The sequence below is a fragment of the Ictidomys tridecemlineatus genome, chromosome 10 (genome assembly GCF_052094955.1).
Source record: "Ictidomys tridecemlineatus isolate mIctTri1 chromosome 10, mIctTri1.hap1, whole genome shotgun sequence".
NCBI lineage: Eukaryota > Metazoa > Chordata > Mammalia > Rodentia > Sciuridae > Ictidomys > Ictidomys tridecemlineatus.
Genome location: NC_135486.1, coordinates 63,910,791 through 63,932,414, shown reverse-complemented (window position 1 = coordinate 63,932,414; position 21,624 = coordinate 63,910,791). Strand labels below are relative to the sequence as shown.

Below are 21,624 nucleotides of genomic sequence, written 5' to 3'. Positions count from 1 at the left end.
TTAATAAAATTAAATTTTAAGATGAGAGATTATTACGGAAATAAGAGGGAAAAACAGCAGATCAATAACTGGTGCGGAGAGGAACAGGAGTAACCTCGTGCAATGATAGTCGTGTCACAATTTGCCTGTAGGTTCCATTTCCAGGAGAACATAAAGTGACTTGAGTGGTTCATCAAGAAACACTGCCCTGGATCCAGCACAGAAACACACAGTGGAAGGGACCAGATGGAGAGAGACAGAGGTGCTTTAGGATGCTGGGCTCAAGGTACACACCATACACAGGTGGCACAGCTCATCTTAGGGGAAAGGGGCTTTTATTACCAAGACAACAATGAGGAACAGTGTGGATCAGAATCTTAACTCTAGACTCAGAGGAAAGTACAGAACTTCACAAAGAAAGAGCTGAGGAAAGCAGTAGTAGCTTAGTGCTGAAGGAACAGGATGATCCTTAGGAAGACAGCATAAAAGAGGCAGTTCTCAAAGATCAATCTGGTACCACTACCACGGAAAAGGTAAATTTAAAAGCAAAAGTTCCTAACCATAAAGGGCTGAAAGATGAGACACAAAGAATTGCAGAAAGCAAGGTGACCATGAAGTTGTTTGGGGATGACAAGGCCCTGGAGGGCCATTGAGAACTAGGAAGACCCTGCAAACAAGAGAACTGGGTTCCTAGGACCAGAGGGCACAAAAAGCAAACACTCAGCCATCAGCTCAGCCAGCCTCCAAGGAGCCAGGTCTGACATCATAGAGCAGACTCCAGCCAGTAGGAGCCTAGCTGCTTGGCACTCTTGGTGGGAAGTGGGGCGGGGACAAGAGCCCCCGTGAGATACTAACCTCTAGAACGCTGGGTGGAGGAGCCAGGAAAGACTGACTCACTCAGCTTCTCCTAGCAGATGAGGACACTGACACTCAGGGCAGTAACGTAACTTGCTCACATCACACACCTTGACCACAGGGCTCCGAGACGCAGCCTCCAAAGTCCCAGCTGCATTTTCCACAGGACACAGCTCTCACCTTCACTTGTTAATATTACAGAAATATACTGAGCTTCCTTTTTCTATAGTACAGGGGACAATTTAAGAGCTAAGCCAGATTGAGATTAAGCAGCCAAGTCTTTGGCAAAAGACAGTGTTAATAACGAAACCTTTCGTGTTGGACAGAAGTACATAGACCCTCGTGTAAGTAAAGCCAATCCTACACGCGCTTTGTAGCTCTGTGGATGCACAGTGTGTTCACAGAACCCATCTCCCATGAAGCAAAATCTGAAGCGAGTCAGAGCCTGACAGCACCCCTGGGAAGGGTCTGCTCACCAGAGCAGGTAGTGCGAACAGACGGGACAAGCCACACTGGAAGCAAAATAAAAGGGTTAGAGGCAACAGCAGACATGCACTTTCCATCCCAGCTCCTTTGTAAATACAGGAAACACATACCCATTTTTCCACATCAACTTGCTGTGGAAAGAAAAAGCCAAAATAAATTTTTAAAAAACAAACAACAAATAAGTAAATACCTAGCAGTGTTGAACTACTGTCTTTTAAATCAAATGAAATGTGGTCCCTGCACCAAAATCTACTTCCAAGTCTAAGAAACAGTATTCATACTTCTAATTAACATTTAATCTCATCAGACAGAAAAAGCTCAATGTAACCATCAGAACATCAGTAGGCATTAGGCAGCAACTACAACAGGTATATGAAATAATGATTCTCTAATGTTCAAAAACAAAAATGAACATTTATCCACTTCTCAAACATCCCAGGCCTCCTGCTTCAGTAGCAAAAAAAAAAAAAAAAAAAAAATCAATTTGGAGACAAAGCATCTAACTATAATTTCTCTCATGACATTTAAAATAAAATTCCTCTTACCTCATTCTTTTGAGGATTACATAAAATTGTCCATTATAAGAAAAAGGCATGTTTTGTCAAATCACTCCAACATCATATGGGGATGAAATTATTTTTAAAGTTTTATTTAGTGATAAATGTTTTGGTCACATAATTATGTGATTTTCTGAAACACAAGTGACCACAATTACATCCAAAGTTTAAATAGAACAAAGACCGCTACAGCATCCCAGGATTCAGAGCAAATCAATTGGAATAGAAAATTCTATCACTGAGGGACAGTCTCAGTCTTAACGTTTCCATAATTTGCGGCTTCTGTAGAATGTGTGGTTCGTGTCCTGTGAGAATTGAGATTTATTTCAGACTTTTCATGCCTAAGTTAATTTGTAATTTTTTTTCCTCAGAAAATTCATTAACAAGTAAGAGGCAAAAGCCACTGAGAGGGAAATCTTGGGCTAAAACTAGAAACCTCCATTCCTCGGAAGTGAATTCCTGGGAGGCCACATTCATTTACATTATAAAAAGATATTAAGGATATCAATCTAAATAAACAGGAAGATTTTTTTTAAGCCATGGTGAAATTCAATAGGTTACTTGCAAGAGTATTTTGGCTTCTCTTGTAATTTATTTAGTCTTCAGAAAAACCGGTTCTAAACTTACTCCTCTCCTCTGCATTTTAAAAACATACAGGTTTTATTGAAGAAGGAACACTACTGGAGGGAAAGGCCTGGCTTTCAGTGTGCAGTTTTCATTGTCATGGAAAGTTCCAGTTCTCACTCAAATATTAACCCATTCAAGTAATGAGTCCAATTCCCAAACCCTGGGGGAAAAGGCAGTAGAGCAGCTTATCTAGTACAGTACAGGTGTCCTGTGTTTTTCCACCCTCCAAGGACAAGCGCTTACATTTATGTTCTTCCAAGGAAAACCGTTCAAGAAAGTTGTGAAATGATTTCCTTTCCATATTTTTCAGGAAAAGAGAATATGACATAGCTTTAATGACAGTGATAATTATCAAAAAACATCTCATGCCATCACGTTCATTTCTACATATTCAACATGTCAACACAAAGACAGGCACTGTGGAATGAACAAAAAAACTTGTCATCAGAGTCATTAACTATCACCAGCAATGGAAGCATTTTAATGACGTATATTACAGAAGAGAAACATAACACTTTAGAAAGCAAGGATGAGTAGTAATGACATAACAGGTCCCAGAGAGATGCCTAGCAACAGCATGGGCTGGGGTATATTATCAGCTAGACACATAGACGAGACAAACAGTCCGGGGTTCAGAGACTGACTGAAGGACGACAGAGGTGTAACTGCACATAAGCAAAGCAGAGCAATTTCATGACACGTCCTCCTATTGCTGTTAACAAGGTTCATTTGATTAAATCCCTGAAAACGGTAAGGAGAAGAGCCATTTATATGGAACCAATCAAGGAAGAGAAATATTAAACTCACAATGAACTTGACTTCACAATGAACTTAATTTTAGAATTATTACCAAATCCACAAAACATATAAAACAAATGAACATTTTCCCAGTAACTTATTATCTAACTATGTGGGGTTTTTAAGAAATACAGCAATTCCATTACTTAAGTAAATATAAATATTCTTATATCTGTAGGAAATTATATTAAATGTCTTCTTATATTAACACTAATAAAAAAGGCAACTTCATTTTTAAAATAAAAACAATATTTCCCTTAAAGGAAACAATAGTAATTTAAATGTTAACTTGATTAAGCAGAGGACATGAGAATTCAATACAATAGTAATTATTTATGGATTGTAGTTTATAGTTCTAAATTATATAATATAAAAGTTAATTCATAATCATTTATTTTGCATTCATATTTTAATTAAAAATTTAGAACACATAAACATGAATTATTCTATAACTTTAAAAAAGTTTTGTTGCTCCTTCCAAATAACTTTATTTTACTATTTAAGACAGTAATGATAATTTCATTATCATCAAATCTATATATCACATATTAAATACTTACAATAGTTATCCATGGGTAATATGTGCCAAGGCCCCCAGTATATGCCTAACACCCCAGAAAATACTAAATAATTACTGTTTTTCCCCTATATTCCCTGTAACATTGCTACATAGTACTAGTGTTAATGTGTCCTTCTGTATTTTATGCCTTGTGCCTCTTTTGCATATTAGCTTTGCACTCTGGGGCCATTATTAAGTAAAGTGAGGGCTAGCTAAACAGAAGTATCATGAGAGTCCATCTGATAACGAAGGTGGCCTTTCAATGACTATCAGGAGCGGAGCATAGACAGTATGGACATGCTGGATAAAAGAACAATTCATTTCTTAGACGGAACAGAGCAGGATGGTATGAGATTTTATCATGATACTCACAGAATTTAAAACTTACAAATTGTTTATTTCTGGCATTTTTTTCACTTAATATTTGTGAATTGTAGTTGACCACAGACAACTAAAACCACAGAAAGTAAAACCACAGATGAGAGGATAACTATACTGTGCACCAGTCTTTGAACTGTACAACTCATGATTTTGTTATCTACATTTCACATGTAAGGAAGCCAATGAAATACAAAGGTGTTACAAATCTTCCACAACAGAAAGTCACGTGTTACTAAATAGTGGAGATGAACTTGCAGTTGAATATCTATCTAACTCAATGGTCAAGGTGTAACACTCTTTTCTCTTTTGTTTCATACTTTCAATCTGTGTTGAATTCAGAATTGCCAAACAGCTGATTCCTTATGATAGGTAGGTATCACCTAATAGAATATGTTCACAAAAACATAACATCAAGAGAATAGCACAACACACTAGAGATTCTCACAACATCAAGTACATGAGCTCTAGTTGTTCCACTAATGATACTGTTTTTATGTACATAAACATTTTAAGATAGTTATAAGAACAAGATATCAACTGTGAATTTACAGTTTTTGGTACTAACATGATACAAGAAAAAATAATATTTGATGAATGCCTATGATACATTCCCATTGTAATTTTTTAAACAGAGAAAACCAAACAAACTCTATTCTATAAATAACTACACATCGTACCTGTTATTTAATATTAAAAATGGGGGAAGAGGGGTAAGAATTGAAAATTCTGTGTTCCAGGGGACTCAAAATATAATGAAGTCATTTAGAAATTTTTAAATTCTGATTTGAAAGGGCTACATTTTCACTGAACATAATAGGCACACAAAGATATAAAAATTATGATTGCATTGCTTGTTAAAATTTTACTAATAAGCCCATGCAATCAGCATCCAAATCTAAAAACAGAACAGAACTCATGATCCAGAAACCGCCATCACATTCTCCCCCAAGGTGACTGTGATTCTATCCCTCTCCAAGGTGACTGATTCCATACCTCCCATACCAACTTGTTTTGCATTTATTGATTTTTGGATAAAAGGCTACACTCTTGTATTTAGCTTCCTTAAAAGATTGTTAAGTTTGTGAAATTATTAAAAGTTATTTCTTACTTGCAGAGTATCCCATTGTATGAATACATCCCAACTTATTTATCCATTTAAATGTTGATAAATATTCAGGTTGACTCTTGAGGGTATGACAGATCATTTTGTGAAGAACACCACCATTTTGGTGAACACTTGGATACATTTCCACTGGGTATGCATGAAGAGTGGAATTACTGGGTTGTTTATAAACATTTGGCCACAGCACACACTGATGGTTTCCAGGAGGTCCTATGAACCCACACTCCCATCAGCAAAGCATGGCTTGCAGCTGCTCCAGGTCTTCCCCAACCAACACTTGGTATCACTGGTACCTTGAGCTTCTGCTGTCCTGGGTGTGCAAGGAGGCCCCAACACAGCTCTGTCTTCATGTGTCCAACACCCACTGGATGAAGCTCCTCTTCATCTCTCTTTATACCTCTGAGCATCCACCCTCAGGAAGTGTTTAAGTTTTACTGTTTTCTCTATCAGGCCATCTATCTTCCCTTATCTGGATTTGTTGGAGCACTTGTATTTTCAAGCATGGATCCTCTGTCATATATATGCAATGCTAATGTATGCTCCAGCAGGGATACCACCTTCTCAGCCTCCCACCAGCAATTTTGATAAACAGACCATCTTAAGTAGGATACAATTTATTAATCTTTTCCTTCATTACTGTGGCATTTTCTCAGGAAGTTTCTCCTACATCATCTTCTAGAAAGGTCATTGTTTTACCTTTCACCTGAGAGCTACAATTCACATGATATTGATCTGTGTGTGTGTGTTGGTAGGGAGGTTCCAAGGGTAATCTCTCCATCCAGGGTAGCTGTCCAGCAGACCCCAAACCCATTCCAGAATGAGGATCTATTGCCCTGCAAGGTCAACTACTAATGTGTCAAGAAGTGAACTCAAGGGTCTCCTTCAGAACTCATTTTTATCAGGGCCTATTTTTCTATCTCTGTGCTAACAAACTGTCTTAATTATTATAACATTAAAAGAAATCTCAACATCTGGTAGACAAAGACTCCCAATTTGTTCAACATTATATTTGGAATATACCGTTCTTCATTTCCTGTAATGCCCACAATTTTCACACAAGAGAAAGATCCCGAAATTTACATGGAAACTGCAGTGATCTGTGGATTATTGTAGAAATAATTACCATCTATATAATACCAAGCCTCCTGGTAATGAACAGACATAGCATTTCTTCTTTTAATGATCATCTTTCAAAATGCTTTCAATTTTCTGTGTAAATATTTACACATCATCCATTGGAATTATCCCCAGGTATATGATGTTTTATTATACTACTTAAGGGGATTCATTTACAAATTTTTACTTTGCAATTACTTTTTGCTAACATAGAAAGGTAACTCCGTAATTCACGTTGAACACTGTTTTTTCTTCACTTTTTATTTCTAAAAGTGTCAACTTTTTGCACCTGCATTCAACACTGTACTGAAAGAATAAGATTTCATTGATTTTCCAGTCTGTTGATATAGTTCTTTCAGTTTAATGAAGTTTCCTTAGTTTATTGACATGTATTACATAAACAAATGTTTAATTTTTGAAACATTTTTATGGTATTAAAAAACTTTTCATTCCTCTCTGAACACGGTGACATATAATTGGTTTTGTGAACACATAATTGATTCTTGAATCCCAACCTGGTTGTAGTATTTGATACATTGATGGATTTGATTTGCTCTTATTTTGTGGACTATGTAGATCTATGTCCATGTTGGATAGGAGAGCTTATTCTTTGTGAAGTATTTGTCATGTTTCAGCATCAGGGTTATAAGTGGGGCTCATAAAAATCAGCTGAAACTGTTCTCAGAGTTTAAGATTTATTTTAGTGGTTCCTTAACAGTTTGGTAGACCTGACCAGGGAGGTCACGTGGGCCTGGACTTCTTTGTGACCATAATGCATTTAATTTTCTGTAAAAAGTGGGAAACATGAACTTTTTTTTTTAATTTCAGTATCAATGGAATGACTTTGATGCCCTATGCCTCTTTGAAGTTAAATTATTCTCTTTATTATTTCTTTCTACATTTGGGGGGGCTTAATATTTTCTTTGTTTTATATTCCTGAAATACTTAGGTAATCATTCAGTCAGTATTCTGCATTTAGGACCCAAAACACAACAATATTAACTGCATAAGTAATTTTAGATATATCTCATTTTTCATTATCCAGTTTGAAATATTTTGTAAATTTTCCACTGTGATTAACTTTTTTCATAGATTTATGAGTTTTATTTATATTATTAGCTTAATTGATGATCAGAATATACTAAATTACTTCAAACCTTTGAAATTTATACTTGAAATTTTGGTAAATGTTCTACCTGCACTTGAAATAAATGTGCACTTTGTCAACATCTGGTGCAGTATTTGGTACATGTTTGTGTGTGTTTATCAATCATGCTATTCAGATTCTATATCCTCATTGAGAGAAGTATGGTTATGTTGCAGATCAGTTTAGTTTTCCTTATAATTTTGTCCATTTGGGGCTTTACAAATTTAAAAGATATGTCATTAGATTCATGTAAATTCATAATTTTATTTTTCTTATAAACTCACCATCTCATAATGAAATGCCCATTTTCATTTCTGGCAATATGCCTCACCATGAATTCTTTTTCACATAGTAATATAACTGAACCAGTGTCCTTTCCATGCAACTTGCCCATTAAGTATAACTTTGCCAACCTGTTACTTTGGCCCTTTCTCCTTTCTGGGATACCGTCTCAAGGTAAGCCTCTGCAGAGAAAACACATACAACTGCTCATGGTATTAAGTCTCAAAATGCATGAATTTGTCCCTTCCTTCCTCCATGCTGGGAATGGCTCAAGCCCAGGCCTCTGGCAGTTTGGGGCAAAGCTCTGTGCTGAGCTACAACCCTAGCGCTGCCTATAATTTTTAATTGAAGTACTTTTTCCATTTCCATTTAATATTGTTACCAAAATACGAGTTTGTATTTATCATCTTATTTGTATCCTATTCCTCGTGTTCTTTTAAAAGTTTCTAAAATATAATATACATGTCAAAAACTTCTCTACCTTAAATTACACAATTTCAGTGCTTTAAAGTTTATTTATAGAGTTGTGCACCATCATGAAAATCTTATTTCAGAAAAGATTCAGTCTCATGTATTCTTATTTTCTCTTTATTCCTCCTTTTATATTAATCATATACTGGGATATTCCATTCTCCCTCTAAAAGCTACTGGTTACTCTTTATTAATCTTTTAGTTGGTACCCTAGAGATTGTATATGCATCCGTGGCATTAATAATCTAATACAAGTTAATAACTGTACCATGTTCCAGAAACAGTCGAGACCTTGGAACATGCGTCAACAAGACTGCCTTTCCATTTGTGTTCTAACTGCTCTGCATCTCAACACCATGTATATTTCAAAGCCCTACCTTTCCTAGAGTGTCAGGCTCACTTCAGTGAACTTCTAAGTCTCTCTGGGATTATGGACCTCCCCAAGTGCTGAGTTACCTCAGAAGTTTCCAAAGCCTCTGAATCCTCCTTTTTCTTTTATTTAGTATCTGTTTATTTTTAGTAATTTATCACCTTTTAATTAAATCCTTTTAAAACTTTTTAAATTGGGGGAGCTTTCTTTTCTCCACAGCTAGAATACTGGCTGGCTGGAAACTGAAAAGGAAACTACTGAGTGTTTTTTCTAAAATTTTCAAATAAGGTCTCATCCAAAGATTCAAAAATTCCAACAACTTTGGTTTGGGCCCATAGGTTTCCTCCCCAATAAAACCATGTGTGTGATACACAGATTCTCTGGAATAAGACATTTAATGAAGTGACCCAATTGCCAGTCAACAAGGAATTAAATGAAAGTCCCTCTGTACACTTTCATTAAAACATTTGCATGTGGTTATAAGTCTACTGTATTTTTTAGAATTATTTATTTGTTCCAATTAGTTATACATGATAGTAGAATGCCTTTCCATTCTAGTACACAAATGGAGCACAGTTTTTCATTTCTCTGGTTGTATAGAAACATATATGGACTTATGGTAATGATGTCCATCTCATTCCACCATCCTTCCTACTGAAGCCATAATTAGACAGCCAGTATAGTTAAATAAATCGAGTCAGGTCAGATCAAGGAGGCCAATTTTGAGTGACTCCCAGTTGACTGTCCCCTGAGGGATTGAAATGTTAATTCCTTCAGAGCCCTTCCTTCACTTTTATCAAGAACCTCCCCCCTGCTCTAACCTATTTCTAAGGTAACCTGTCTGGGAATTGCCCCTCCCTACAGGAAGCTTTAAGATCATTAATTAATGTGTCCTGGGCTCCTCCATCCTGCCCTTCCCCTTCAGCTCACCTGTTTCCCACCTTTTGGCCATCCCAGCAAGCATTTCCTAGGCCTAGTCACTTATACAGGAAGGAGAAAGATAAGGGGAAGAGGATAGTAGAACAAAGGAAGCCTAGGACATTTAAAAGGGCAGAACACCTTGCTTTTTGGGATACCAGGATACCAGCTATGGCCCCCTTCTCCCTCCCGGGAAAAGTACATGTTACCCTCTTTTTAATAAACCTTGCTTTATATGGTTGCCTCAGCATGCTTCTCTAATGTTCAAATTTCAACACATGAGGAAGCAGAACTCGTCACTGATAACCAGCAGTATCACTACCCCAATACCACTCCCTTCTCCTCCTTCCCCTGTGCCCTATACAAATTTCCTCCATTCCTTCTATGCCCCCCCCCATTATCGATCAGTATCCTCGTATCAGAGAAAACATTCAGCCTTTGGTTTTGGGGGGATTGGCTTACTTCACTTAGCATGATATTCTCCAACTCGAACCATTTACCTGCAAATGCCATGATTTTATTCTCTTTTAATGCTGAGTAATATTCCATTGTGTATATATACCATAGTTTCTTTATCCATTCATCAATTGAAGGTTATCTAGGTTGGTTCCACTGTTTAGCTATTATGAATTATGCTGCTATGATCATTGATGTGGCTCCATCACTGTAGTATGCTGTTTTTAAGTCCTTTGGGTGTCAACCAAGGAGTGGGATAGCTGGGTCAAATGGTAGTTCCATTCTAAATTCTCTAAGGAATCTCTATACTGCTTTCCAGAGTGGTTGTACCAATTTGCAGTTCCACCAGCAGTGTAAGAGTGCACCGTTTCCCCCACATCCTCACCAACTCTTATTGTTGTAATCTTGATAACTGCCATTCTGACTGGAGTGAGATGAAATCTTAGTTTTGATTTGCATTTGTCTAATTAGTAGAGCTATTGAACATTTTTTTCATATATTTGTTGATCGATTGTATATCCTCTGAGAAGTGTCTGTTTAATTCCTTGGCCCATATATTGAATGGGTTATTTTTGGTGTTAAGGTTTTTGAGTTCTTTATATCCTGGAGATTAGTGGTCTGATGTGTGTGTGGTAACAATGTAGTCCCATTCTGTAGGCTCTCTATTCACCTCAGTGAATGTTTCTTTCGCTAAGAAGTTTTTTAGATTGAATCCATCCCATTTAAAATCCCATTGATTTTAATTCTTGCGCTATGAGTCTTATTAAGGAAGTTGAGGCCTAATCCCACATGATGGAGATTTGGGCCTATTTTTTCTTCTATTAGGTGTAAGATCTCAGGTCTAATTTCTAGGTCCTTGATCTACTTTGAGTTTTGTGCATGGTGAGAGATAGGGGCTTAATTTCATTTTGCTGCCTATGAAGTTCCAGTTTTCCCAGCATCATTTGTTGTTGTGGGTTAGTCTCTGTGTCCTCTATTCTGTAGCACTGGTCTACAAATCTATTTTGGTGCCAATATCATGCCATTTTTGTTACTATTGCTTTGTAGTGTAGTTTAAGGTCTCATATCATGATACCACCTGCTTCACTCTTCTTGCAGAGTATTGCTTTGGCTATTCTGGGTCTCTTATTTTTCCAAGATGAGTTTCATGATTGCCTATTAAAATACAATTGACTTAAAAGTAATCAGTTTATGCCTTGAAAATGGAAAAGGAAAGAAACAAGTATTTAACTACAATTTGTTAGACTATAAACTAACATTTATACCTCTTTTTTAAAATTTTTTTATTTTTTTATTGTTGGTCATTCAAAACATTACATAGTTTTTAATATATCATATTTCACAGTTTGATTCAAGTGGGTTATGAATTCCCAATTTTACCCCGTATACATTTATACCTCTTGACATAGGCATTGCATTGGTAGACTTGCCTTCTGTCCTATAACTAGTATTTCCATTAGTTAGAAAAAGATAAATAAAGTAGCTTCTATCTTTACATGTGTTTTCAAATGGCAGAACTACAGACGCAGCACTGGACCTCCAACAGAGCTCTCAGGTACAGAAATGGAAAATGCAAAGTATTAAATCAGGACACACAGATATAGCATTTATGTTAGGGAAATTATAAATAATTAAAGAGCATCTCTGTGTACTAAAATGTCAAATGTGATTTCTATTTTAAACTGCATGAGACTGCAAAATCCTTCCTATCAGTTTGAGAAAGAAATTTACCACAAATTTAGTTAAGCAAATGAAGTCACAAACATAAGTCCAGTAACTTGTTAAAGACATTGGCCCAATTTTCTGGCTTTACTGATTTTGCATTAACCAGGCAGAACTACCTTATTTTTTAGATATTGAACAATGAAGTAGATTTAGTGCAGTCATCTTAAGTCTTCCACACTAACACACATATAACCTAATCCAAGGAAAGACTTTATAACTTTATCACATTTTTTATTTTTTCTCTTTTAAAAAATTTAAGCCAGGGGCTGGGGTTGTAGCTCCGTGGTACAGCACTCACTGGCACATACAAGGCACTGGGTTTGATCCTCAGCACCACATAAAAATAAACAAAGGTACTGTGTCCAACTGAAAAAAAAAAAAAATTAAGCCAGGCAACAAACTCAAGATCTACCATTTCCTAAATAATTCCTGTGTTAGAACAGGTTTGAGGATAGCCTTAGGCTTGAGCCTAAGCAACTCCATTTTAAAAACTCCAGTTTGAAACCTGCAGTCTCAGACACATCCAACAGACCCCTCCAGTATGGTTTACAACAAGTGAGTTCCCCTCACCCTGATAAACAGAGTGAAGCCCTGGCAGCTGTCCTCCCCTGATAGAGAAGATCAGGGTGGAGACCACCAGACCAGATGTTTCTGACCCCAAGGGTAAATGATGTCACTGAGAAATCCAGTGGTAACTGATAAGGATTGAAAGGAGGGTCAAAAGCCCCAAAATTTAGTATAAATAATAGAGCTAATGAACAGAGATTCAGACAGCCGAAACAAGGATGCACTGGAGCTGCAGAGCCTGATGAGGACCTGGACTGACATGCCATCACTTGTCATCATTTCCTGATCCTCTGCCTGATCCTTATAGCTCTCAAACTCTACCACCTCGTCTGGACCTTGGTGAGAGCCACAACTTCTCCCTATGACCCTCTTCTCAACCGGTCGTCCACTCCAAGCCAGGAAAAGCCTGCCTTGGTTCTGGACCTGATCACCATGGTCTGAGTGAGTGTGCATATACTGAATGTAAAGTCTAAGGCTTGAGACTTCTGAACTTAGCATGCAGAGGGAATGTCTGTAACTAGCCTGTCATGATTAAGTGTTTTGCAGTGCTTAGAATTAATCTAGAATTGTTTGCTGTGAATGGATTATGTCTATTGCAGTGCCTAGCATTAAGGATTGTCATTTTCTTGATTAAGAACCTATAGAGTGAAATTGTGTTGAGTAATTAGAGTGAATTAAGCATTGAAAGGGGCAGAAGTGCATGGACATTCTTTATTTCTCCCCTCAACTGCATACGTCGCAATTTTGCCCCCCTCAAGACAACAGGACAGTTCTTAGAATACTTCTTAAATACTATCTGAATTTGCCTAAACCCTCAGGAAAACATGTATACTTTTATCTCACAGTAACTAATACTTCCTCAAAGCATAGAATATGCTAAAATGGCTCTTGCATAAACTTCTAAGTTAACAAATTCAAGTGGATGGATACTAATAATGTAGTAGCTCTCTCCCAGGTAGGCTACTTATCAGAATGAATAAGTACAATTAAAAACCATAAGTAATTTCATGTGGGAGAATCAACAGTCAAGAAGAGGATGAACAACTTGGAGGGAAAGGGCAATGAGGGAGGACAGCCTCATTACTAAACATTGAAATGTTTCTAAAATGTCAGATCATTAAATCAGGAAAGTTGACAATAACAGCCATGCTTGTGTGACAGAATACTTAGTGCAGAGCAACAGCCTAGGAACGGGCATGAATTTACTGTACAACGTAAAACATCACAGTAAATATAACGAAGGGGATCATCATTCATGAATAAATGATTGGACTGTGACATAACCATCGGGAAAAATCAACTTAAATACTCATCTCAATGAACCTCAGGCAGATCCTACCATGAATTACAGTCTTTATATAATAATAAACTCTCTGATTACTTCTAGACCTACTATGAAAAAATGATGGGTACAGAGGGAGATATAGTGCTTTTAAAATGTAGTCCAGCCCTGTCCTGCATTCTCTCACCCTCTTCCTTTCCAATGTGGGGCCTGAGGAATCGATCTTACAAAGAAGAGGGAAGATGAGTCACTCTGCCATCCACAGAGGGTGAGCCAAGATTCACCACCCACATTCACAACTGTATGCCTGGAATGGGCTTCAGGAAGAGAGCCCCTGGGGCACTCTAAAGAGATCCAGAAATTTCCTTGAAGGAGATGGGGACTCCAGATGGATACACTGGTACCAAACTCAAAAGAGCTGTCTGGGCCAAATGAACAAGGACTGTCCCTGACTCTACTTATATATGGATGTCCAGAGAACAATGAAGACAAAAAGTCATCAACTCAAAGCTCTATGCTTTGGTAATTGTGTGCCCATTACCACTTCCAAAAAAAACCAGAGACAATCAGGGGGATGAGAACCAACTGCCAATTGCTAGATAAACTGACAGAAAACTGCAAAAAATAAGTACCAATTCAATGCAATGCCAACAAGTTATTTTGTAGAGATTTTAAAATGCATCTGGGAAGGTTAAAAAAAAACAATAACCAACACAGTATTGGAGAACACAAATTTTGCTATCAGAACTTCAAAACTTACTATAAAACTAAACTAACCAAGACAGTGAAAGAAGATGCAAATCATACACTGTTGTACTGCTCAACATCAAAGAGACAGCAGAAAGAGAGCTACGTAAGTACAAGCAACTAAAGGTGAGGAGGAAGCAAAAGCAGACAACAAAAGAGAAAGCACAGCCTCCTGAACAAATGATGCTGGAAGAGCTAGACATCTACATTACGGAATAATAAAAAAAGTGAAGTCAGAACCAGAACTCAATCCTTGCACAAAAAGATCTAATTGTAATATACAAAAGTAAAACTCATAGAAGATACCACAGAAGAAAATCTAAGAGACCCTGTGAAGGTGATGACGTTTTACATACAACACCAAAAGCATTATCCATGCATGACAGAAAGATTGACAAGTTGGGCTCCATCAAAATTACAAATTTCTGCTCTATGAAAGACATTGTTAATGGAATGAAGAGAAGCTACAACAGAGAGAGAATCTCTGCAAAACAGACTTACTCACTATTAAAACTGGTGCCCACCACATACACACAATTCTTAAAATGCAACAATAAGGAAATAAACAGCCCAATTCAAGACAAGATCTGACTAGACACCTCACCAATGAAGACACAAAGATGGTAAATAAGCATACAAAAATATGTTCCACATCATGTGATCCATAAATTGCAAATTAAAACAATCATGCACACCTATTGGAATGTCTAAAATCAAAACAGTGACATCATCAAATGCTGGTAAGTATGTAGAGCAACAGAAGCTCACATTTGCTGCTGGGTGGAACACACCATGGTGCAGCCACAGTGGAAGACAGTAGGGCAGTTTCTCTTGAGACTAAATGTACTCAGCACATGATACTACTCCTTAGGATTTATCCAAAGGAGTTGAAAACTTAGGTCCACATGAAAACCTGCACACACATTTATAGTAGCTTTATTCATCAGCAAAACTTAGAAGCAAGCAAGATGTCCTTCATCATATGAGTGGGCAAGAAATGGGCACAACCAATCAATAAAATATTTTTCAGTAGCAAAATAAATGAGCCTTAAATGCATATTGCTACACAAAAGAATGCAGTCCAGAAAGCCTAGATATGTGATTCCAACCACAAGATATTCTGGAAAAGGCAAGACCACAGAAGCAATAGAAGATCAGCTATTTAAAATGGTTATGGAGGATCCAGAGTTGAAGAGGTGAAGCACAGAGTCTCTTCAGGACAGTAAAAATATTCCCTATTGTACAGCAAAGACAGATCCATGTCATTATTCATTTTTCAAAGCCAACATAATGTACAGCACAAAGAATAAAACCTACTGTAAACATGGGACTTTAGTTAATAATAATGTATCAGTACTGGCTCAATGATTATAACAAATGCAGCACACTAGGGCAAGACAAATAATAACAAAGCTGAGAAGACAGGGGCATTTTGTGCAAACTCTTTACTTCCCAACCATTTTCTCTATATAGAAAACTGTTTTAAGAAAGTGAAAATATTTTCAAATGTAAAAAAAATCAAATACATTTAATTCTAATGTAAAGAAATGTATCTAATGATTGCACTGTGCTCTCACTAGTGTTACATAAGGGACAGTTTTCTCTTATCGGGTAATACAATTACAATGCTCTTGAAAAATTCTTCTCTCACAAGACTCACTTTTTCCAAAACTATGGAAATCGATATAACATAATATCTATCCAGCAGTTCCTTCAGTCAGAAATATTTACCAACATCTGTTTAAAAAAAAAAAAAAAAACAGGTCCTCTCATAGGTATTAGTAGGATAATACATAGACACAACAGATGGAAAGCCCAGTCAGTACTTCTGGGTTTACGCTCTGATGTGGGCAGTAATCTAACTGATAGGCAGTCACTCAACTAATCATTTACATCAACTGTGTCAGAAGGGAGAAGGTGCTTTGAAAAAAACACCACCAAGGTATGAAGCTACCTAACTGGTAAATGCACGTGCGTGTATGTGTGCATGCACATGTGCACACACCTGTGTCTGTGTGTGCGTGTGTTTGGCAGGGGGAGTAATGGGTAGTACTGTTTCATAAAGACTTGTGCAAGGAAGTTTTCTACCCAACTAGAGTATTTTAAGAAAAAAAAGAATTTTTTTAGAGAGAATTTTAATATTTATTTATTATTATTATTTATTTTTTTTAGTTTTTTTCGGCGCACACAATATCTTTGTTTGTATGTGGTGCTGAGGATCGAACCTGGGCTGCACGCATGCCAGGTGAGCGCTCTACCACTTGAGCCACATCCCCAGCCCCCCAAAAAGTTAGAATTTTAAAAGAACAAAAATTAGAGGTTCAATAGATTCCAAGTACATTTAAATCATTGTAATTCCAGAATATCAGAGAAATTTAGCATCTGATTCATGTTTGCTAATATTTACACATAAAAAATGTTTTTTCCTTTGTAAACACAAAAGAATCTGAGAAAAATGTCCAAATTGAATGGTACTAATGAAATAAAGTAATGTATACATTCAAGATTCATAATCTAAAACAGTGCCTAACGTGATTAAATTACATGCTGATTAAATTGACCTCCTTATTGAGTTTCATGCTGAAGTCTCTGCAAACCATGTCATTTGAATGCACAGAATGACGCAAGGCCTGAACTGCTGAGCAGAAAGCCGCCTTTCTAAAAAGGGAAAGGCAGAAGAAGAACCAGAGTCTGCAAACCCAGGACATGCATGTTTCGACCAGGTGACCTCTCCACTCACACATGAGCCCTTGGGAGATCCTGATCCCAGCCACTGCTGAGCCGCTGTGCCAGCTTTGGAGGTGAAGGGCAGATGCGGCCTACAGAGGCATTAGGCAAGATCTTGGCTAATAACACACCAAGTACGCAACTGTCCGTGGACTAGTCTCAGCCTCATCCCCAAAGCAGCCTCTAACAACAACAACAAAAGGTAACAATATGAGACTATCCACAAGTAGATACCTTAATCTTCTTCACTGTAGTAACAATTTCCTTTTCTGTATGTATTCCATAACATCATGCTCTATACCTTACCTTAAATATACACAAAACTTATTTTTTTTAAAAGTAAACTTCTTTTCCTGGTGAGTCATTAGCCCAGCCAGCTGAGAAACATTCAATGATATACAGAACACCATCTATATCACATGTAGGTACGAAGAAGACTCATTAACCCTACTACAGTCCTCATGCTACCCCACTCTACTCTAATAAGGTAAAAGCAAATGGAAAGAAAATGTCAATGTACAACTCAGCCAGAGGAGACAGTGTTGACTCTCAGCTTTGGACCATGGGCCTGTCTGCCCAAAAAACTTGACAAATATCCTTCAGATACAGAGACACTGAAAAGATATCAAAACATCAGAAAATAAGGATACAAATGAAACACAAAGATCCACTTTTGCAACTATGTATACTGAAAACTCAGAAAGTCTTCAAAGAATCAAGTCTTGTTTATGCAAAATATGTCTGAATCTGTGAATTGGCAGCCACATAAAAGAGCCTGCAGGTAACCCCTGCCAAGCTTGCAGGGAGGTCAGGTTCCCATCAGAACATCTTTCAGGGGCAAGATTCAGCCACAAGATGCTCTGGCTCCCACCTGGTCTTGCTCACCATCTTTCTGGAGCTCAGTGTTTCCATGAGGAGCAGACAAATAACAGCACCCCAGAGACACCACATCCCAATCCCTGGAACCTGTGAGCATGTTACAGGAAAGCACTCTGCCACTTTTGAAATGGAGGGTGAGTCCAGAGAAGCTAATGAAAGGGCTCTCCCAGAGTGCAGAGGGTGGCTGCAGCCCTGGAGACTCCTCCATTTTAGTTCAGATAGACTGCTACAGACCCACCTGCAAGATAGTGAACTTATGTTGGTAATGTATTCCAGCAGCCAGAGAAACCCCTGGCTAAACCCTTCAGATAGCTGGGGCTTTCCACGGTGGTGATGGAGCAGTTGTTTTTTAAATACTCAGTTCAGAGTTTATCACGGTTTTCTCCAGGGGCACAGGATCTGGCAGGAGCTCCTCAGGACATCCTGCTGTCAAGGTCATGAAAGCAATACCACACCCATGATGCCTCCCGTGTCGGGACTGTTCTTCACATCTTGCTTATTTAATTTTCAGACAACTCCACGAGGGAGATGCTTTGGTGTCCACCTTATAAATAAGAAAACTCAGGCCCAGTGAGGTTGAGTAACTTGTCTCACATGATCAGGAATTGCACTCGGAGAGTTTGCAGAGTCACCCGTCTTTAACTACCATGACTCACACACCATCCTTCTTCCTGGATCATCTCCTCTCGAACGAACATAAGATGATCTGACATGCACTTGCCTGAAAATGGTGCCTCAATATTTATAAATGTATTTATGAAAAACTCCTATATGGCAATTCAATGTTTAAAAAATTAGGATTAATTATTTTTACATACATGACAATAGTGGAATGCATTACACTCATTATTACCCATTTACAGCACAATTTTTCATAACTCTGTATATAAAGTATGGCTGAGGTTGTGGCTCAGCGGTAGAGCGCTCGCCTAGCACAGGCAAGGCCCTGGGTTCGATCCTCAGCATCACATAAAAACAAAGATATTGTGTCCTACTACAATTTAAAAATATATATATATTTTTTTAAATGTGTTTTCTAAAAAAATATTTACAACTAAATCTGGCTAGTGACTTTTTCAATGCCCTGAGAGTGAGGATTTAATAGAATGGAGAGATAAAGATTTAATAGAATGACACAAGTGTGCTACAATTCCATGTCCTACTACATTTTTCATAAAAACTCAACACTTGAGTTTGTTGCATATCTCAATCACCTATAATTAGAAGACAATATAGCATGTAAAAATAACATTCTTACAGTCTTACAAAAGAATAAGCCTGTTAGTAAATTAAAACAAAAATAATTTTAAATCTCTGGACATGCTATTGTCTTCCTGGCAAGTTTTGCTTTCTACCAGAACTACAGATAATAATCTAACAAGATAAAACTACTCCTTGGAAAATTTTAAAATTATTTTTATATTAATAGTTTAATATTACTTCTAATTGTCTTGGAAATGATTCTTAAAAATTAAAAGAAAATTAAAAGGAATATCAAGTTCACATTCCTTCTTCATGTGAACAATGCAATTGTTTTTCTATCCCTACGATCATAAGCTCTTTGATGAGCAAACTCAATTATTAATTTTAGTATCAGCAGAGGCCTTGTGCAATACAACTTCTCATAAATGTTTAAAAATTTTATAATAAGGGAATGATTAGAATTGAATTTTCTTAATATTAAGTACAACATTATCCATATTTTATTACATTCTGAATTTTATCAACTTTTAAAGCATCACTCATAATTTAGATTAAACTACCAATACCTGTAAGAAATATACACTATAAATTAAGTGAAAAAAATGATACATATCATAATCACCTGAAGTACAGATTTTAACCTATTACCCATCACAGCAAGATGTAAGAGGCAAGGTTTGGTTAATTTTTGATTGAGCTAAATACCTTAACATAGGGACCAAGAGTTAAGTGGCCACAAGCCAAAGCTAAGAGACAAGGTCCTACAATTCTCCCAGAAGCTAGTTAACCAATACAGAAAGGACAGTCAATGTTATGTATTTAAATCATAATCGGTCACACAAGCCATGTATGGTACACATGTGATTGAATAAAAGCCATGCCTTTTCAAAGAAACACTATCATAATACTATTTGAAAATAAGAATGTTCTAGAAACTCCAGATTCCAAAAATCAAAGCTCTTTCCACTGTGTAATGTCACCTCTCACTTGACATCTATACTCAGGTAAATACCTAGTTTAAACTGAACTAGGTATTAAAATTATATGGAGAAAAGTATTGTCAATTACCTTTGAAAATTAACTGAAAAATAAATGCCAAAAACAAAAGTTCACAGAAATAAAACTCTATTAACTAGAAAACACAGGAATGAGCAAGTGTTACCACCTAATCTATATTTTAACAAGATTCTGTCACTGTTGAGCGGCAAAGCCCACATGCCAGTACCAGCTGGGGTACTGGGGCAGGAAAGGAAAATGAGATTAGCCAAGACCCCAGAGAAGGGAGGAAGCTGCCAGGCCAGGTAAAGGCAGTCAGGACTTAGTAACTGCACATGAGTAAGAGGAGCAGTGACAACGGCCCCTGTGGACCACGAGCTCACTGGCTGTTCCACCACACCTCGGCTTCCTACCTGCTCCAGTACCATGGAACTGGCCTTCCCTGCAGCCATGGAGCCAACTCCTGGCGGAGCAGGGAAGCAGCTGTGAGAGGCAAAGCCCCTGCTCTCAGCCATATGCTCCCTCATAAACCAGCACAAAACAGACCTGAACCAAGAGACCCTCAGAGGCATAAGTGGAGCATCTCTCAGAACCACCAGGACCCAGGAGGACAGGGAGTCACAGGCAAGATTAGCACTCGCAGCAGTCCAGAAACATAGGGCCAGAGATGTGATATGCACTGCACAAGGCACGTTCTCCTCCCTGCTCCAGGGCATGGTCTCCATCCTTAGGACGTCTTAAGCCCTGGGAGCAGCTACTGAGACAAACATGCTTTAACCTGTTACTGCCAACGCACTTTGAAGGAGAACAGCAGCTCAGCAACAGTCTATGACACAGGCATCTCTCAGGTCAAGATCTTGTCTACACCACTTTCTCAGGAAATTAAAACCTCCTTTAGATGTATTGTGCAAAATGTGTCTGGTTCTAACAGTCACAATGAGTAGTCTTTGGGTAACAAAACAAAAATTAGGTAGTATTTTTTTCCTGTCTCATCTTACATACTTTTGTGATTCATGATTTCCATGATTTGCTTTTTCAGATAATGTTGAGACCCTCCTGTTTTATTCCTGACACCTTATGAAAACCATGCTTCCTTCATGGGCCCAAGATGATGAGAGAAAAGCTTCTCAACTACAGAAATCAAAGGCATTGCTCTAAAGGAAAGCGTTTCCTAGTTGAGTGTGACTTGTGTATCACAGCACTTTTAACATTAAACACAATCAGTATTACTCAGGAATTCAAGAAGAACTATTAAAGAACAGACTTTGTAAATAACATTGATTATGGGAAAAGTAGGTAATGAGGTAACACACAAGGTTTTCTTTGGTAAATTAATTTGTAAGAAAATAATGTCATGAAGATTAGTCATTCCT

At 37.5% G+C, this 21,624-nt stretch overlaps 1 protein-coding gene across 1 annotated transcript in view; it reads right to left on the bottom strand.

The window, feature by feature from the left end:
• Window positions 1-21,624, bottom strand: part of Ryr2 (ryanodine receptor 2) — a 505,092-nt gene that overhangs the window by 365,869 nt on the left and 117,599 nt on the right. Inside the window, exon 4 of the mRNA XM_078023113.1 lies at window positions 1,431-1,451. Coding sequence (XP_077879239.1) covers window positions 1,431-1,451 — 21 coding nt within the window. The remainder of the gene's footprint in view (window positions 1-1,430; window positions 1,452-21,624) is intronic.